The 3,582-nt window shown below is 36.4% G+C and overlaps 1 protein-coding gene across 1 annotated transcript in view; it reads left to right on the top strand.

Annotated features, from left to right (window-relative positions):
- DOCK10 (dedicator of cytokinesis 10) overlaps positions 1–3,270 on the top strand; it is a 133,040-nt gene extending 129,770 nt beyond the window's left edge. The window contains exon 58 of the mRNA XM_015563669.1: positions 2,178–3,270. Within this exon, the coding sequence (XP_015419155.1) occupies positions 2,178–2,294 (117 nt within the window). The 3' untranslated portion in view covers positions 2,295–3,270. The remainder of the gene's footprint in view (positions 1–2,177) is intronic.
- The last annotated feature ends 312 nt before the right edge of the window (positions 3,271–3,582 follow it).

Below are 3,582 nucleotides of genomic sequence, written 5' to 3'. Positions count from 1 at the left end.
GATTAACTGTCTCCTGGTCTAGAGCTTCTCTGGGGATTTGTCCACATGTTTTATATCTGGGACAATGACCACAAAATATCATGTATTTTGTGTATCACAGAAAAAGTGCTCCTTAGAAAACGATTTACCCTATTATATGGCCATTCCACATTTCCACCTTAGATTAAAATAAGGACAAAATGCTAACATCTAACTCTGTAGAGGAGATTCCTAATTGTGGGACTATTTAATTGATCATTATAAATCATAAGTACAAATTATCCATAGCAAACTGTGTTATTTAGAGCAAAAAAAAAGCTATTTTCATGATAACCATTGATAAGTGCTTTGAGTTGGTTGTAATGAACAATTTCCTGAAATCAGAAATAGTTAAAAAAAGATAAGGGTCTATAAAGTCTATAGTATTTTTAAATATTATATATTTGTTTCAGTTTATGTTTATAACAAAAAATTGTTTGATGCTTTTCTCAGGGGTGTGTGTGTGTGTGTGTGTGTGTGTTTGTGTGTGTTTTAACGAAAATGCATCAGACCGTGTTTGGGTTTGAACTCTAGTGGAGAGAAGGGTAGGCAATTCTTAGCAAATCCTGTAATGTAGAAATGAACGATAATCTATAATGCATGTGTGCCTTCATGTACCTATATATTCATGTAGATATTCTGGAAACAGGTACATATATAAATACAGCAAAGAGTAATTCTACCACTGAACTTTTAAAAATAGAAACATAGCCCTAACCGGTTTGGCTCAGTGGAAAGAGCATCAGCCTGCAGACTCAAGGGTCCTGGGTTTGATTCTGGTCAAGGGCATGTACCTTGGTTGTGGGCACATACCCAGTAGGAAGTGTGCAGGAGGCAGCTGATCGATGTTTCTCTCTCATCGATGTTTCTAACTCTCTATTCCTCTCCCTTCCTCTCCGTGAAAAATCCAATAAAATATATTTTAAAAAATAGAAACATAATTAGAATGGATGCAGACATAGAAATACAAAAATATAAATAGAATTAATTATGCAGTTCACTTCAAGAGTGTCCAGCAAAGTCTTAGCTGAAAGGGCAGCCTGAAGCCATCAACTTAGTGCAAGAACGTTTGCTGTAAGGGACGAGATGGAACTGGATGAAGTGGACACTATTGTGCAAACATGTTGAGGCGAAGTGGCTTGAGTTATCAAAGTGACAGACAGGCAGTAATTACCCTTATAGACAGACAGAATGCCACACTGTTTACAAATATCCAGAAAGCTTAAAAGCCTCCTTCTATGAAGCCATACTAGTTCATATAGGTATCTGCAAGAAACATGAATAGAAGGATCTCATTTGTAGTCTGTTTCAACATTCAGAAGGATGACAGCACAGTGAAGTCAATGGTGGTAATGGATATTAAATATAAAATACAGAGAAAAAAACAGATCTGCTGTGTGATGGTGCCAAGTGGGTGAGATGCAAAGGCATATTGCTCTCAGAGTTTGACATCCTCTTTGGAAATATTATTTGCCAAATCATTTAAGTAAAACTTGTGACATAAGGAGAATGAATTGGTGCTCTGTGGGGACAGAGTGGCAATTCTATCTTGGAAAAGCAATAAAACTAAAGCATAGTTATGTGTGGAGTTGGTGGGGAAATCTCCATAACTAGAAACTTACATATTCATTATCTCTTTTGTACAGAGATAGAGTTTAGAAGTTTCTGAGGGTTTCATTGTTGTTATTGTGATTACACGTCATAATTTGAACAGATGTAACAGCAAAGTATTATTTAGATATATTATTTTCAAAAGTATATTTTTCTCATTTCCATTAACACACTTAAATGAGGTTTCAAATGTCTCTCTGTTTTGGTATATGTCAACAATTTAAATGATAAACTTTTAGAATGACATAAAATTCTGGTATTACTCAGATACATGCATAAGGTTTACCCAGACATTTAGTAATTTATATTTGATAGTTGAAGAATATTGTGAAGGTACTTTAAGCCTTACCAAAATGGCTATGACATGGACTTGGGAATAAAAGTCTCTAGATCATGTTGATCAGTGCATTTTCAAAATTTGCAGATTTCCGGGGGGAGAGGGGCGAAAATAAAATCACTTTCCTGGGTTTTAATTTTGTCTGCGGAAATACTAACATGAACCTATCTATTGTGTTCCCTTGTCGTGCTGTGTGTTGTCCTGTCTTAAGATTATGTGCAGGGACGAATCATCAAAATGCGGAGTGGAGCGAACCTTTTCTCGAATACTTAGCAAGAGGACCCCAGCTCTGCCCACGGTCTCCATCTCAGCTAGTGCGGACGTGTGAGCAAAGGTCTGCAGCATCAGACACACCTCTAAAGGGACTTTCTGAACTTGCAGCTAATCTCGGGGAAGAGAAGATAGATTTAATTTATTTGAAGTTTTTATGTTAATATTTTTTTACCTCGCTAGCTTAAGAATTTTGCCAGTCTCTGAATTTGCACATTTCGTATGATTCGTTTTCCTTTGGGCAGCGTTAAACAAGCCAAGCGGAGTATTTGCCATTCCAATGAACGTGCAGCTCAAACGCAAACCCCAAGTTTGCTGTCAGTTACAATATGTTCAATACCAAGTCATATTTTAAAGGTCAAAGTGAATGTTTTTGTAACATTTAAGCATATTTCAAATGTAAATAGGAGATTGTAAAATATATGGTTTTTACCAAAATTAAAAGAACCTTTTTGGTTGATACTTATGATGTGCTAAAAATTATATGCATAACATTTCAGATACCATTATATTAAAATATTTGTCTATGTGTACAAAAGTGTTGATAAATACTAATCTTTAAAGTTTGTGGAGTTCCTTTATTGTAATATATGTGCTCTTAAATGCAATGGGCTGTGAAATTATGGAAGTATTTTGTTGTTAATAGAAATAAAAATACAGTTCCTTTGCATTTGGTTCTCTCATGACGAGTGGGTGAGTCCCTACTAAAAGTAGTTCATTGGACTGGGCATGTACTAAATGCGACCCTACATTCACTACTTATGATGCCTTACCTAGAAACATAAAAAGGACTTGGACTTCAGCAAGGCAGTTCTTCCAAAAAGATCAACTAGACAGGCCAGAGGTTTTCAAACCTAGGGGATTAGCAGACTGATGTGGAGAAGATATAATGAATCAGAATCTCAAGGGTTGTGTAATTACTAAGGTTATTCATAAATACCTCATCTCTACATTCTGCAAATGTGTGGTAGGATTGCACTTTCCTTCCTCTTTTGAAGTTAGACTTGACCATGGGGCTTGCTTTAACCACTGAAAGGTGAGCAGAAATGGAATGTATCCTTTTCAAGCAGAAACTTAGAAGCTAGAAAGTGGTTCTGCCCAATCTCTTCTCTGATGCAGTCATCTTGAAGCACATGGATTAGAGCCTCAGTGAGACACACACACACACACACACACACACACACACACACACACACCAGTCCCTACTAACCTTGTTGGACATAGAGTCTTAATGAGAAATACATTTGGTTGTGTTAAGGTGCCTGAGATTCCAGGATTGTCTGTTATTGCAGCACTATGAGCTTATCCTGGCTGATAAGTACTTTTCTCAAAATTGTGATGATATA

Source organism: Myotis davidii, unplaced genomic scaffold (assembly GCF_000327345.1).
Source record: "Myotis davidii unplaced genomic scaffold, ASM32734v1 scaffold575, whole genome shotgun sequence".
NCBI classification, from domain to species: domain Eukaryota; kingdom Metazoa; phylum Chordata; class Mammalia; order Chiroptera; family Vespertilionidae; genus Myotis; species Myotis davidii.
This window is presented reverse-complemented; position numbering and strand designations above follow the sequence as displayed.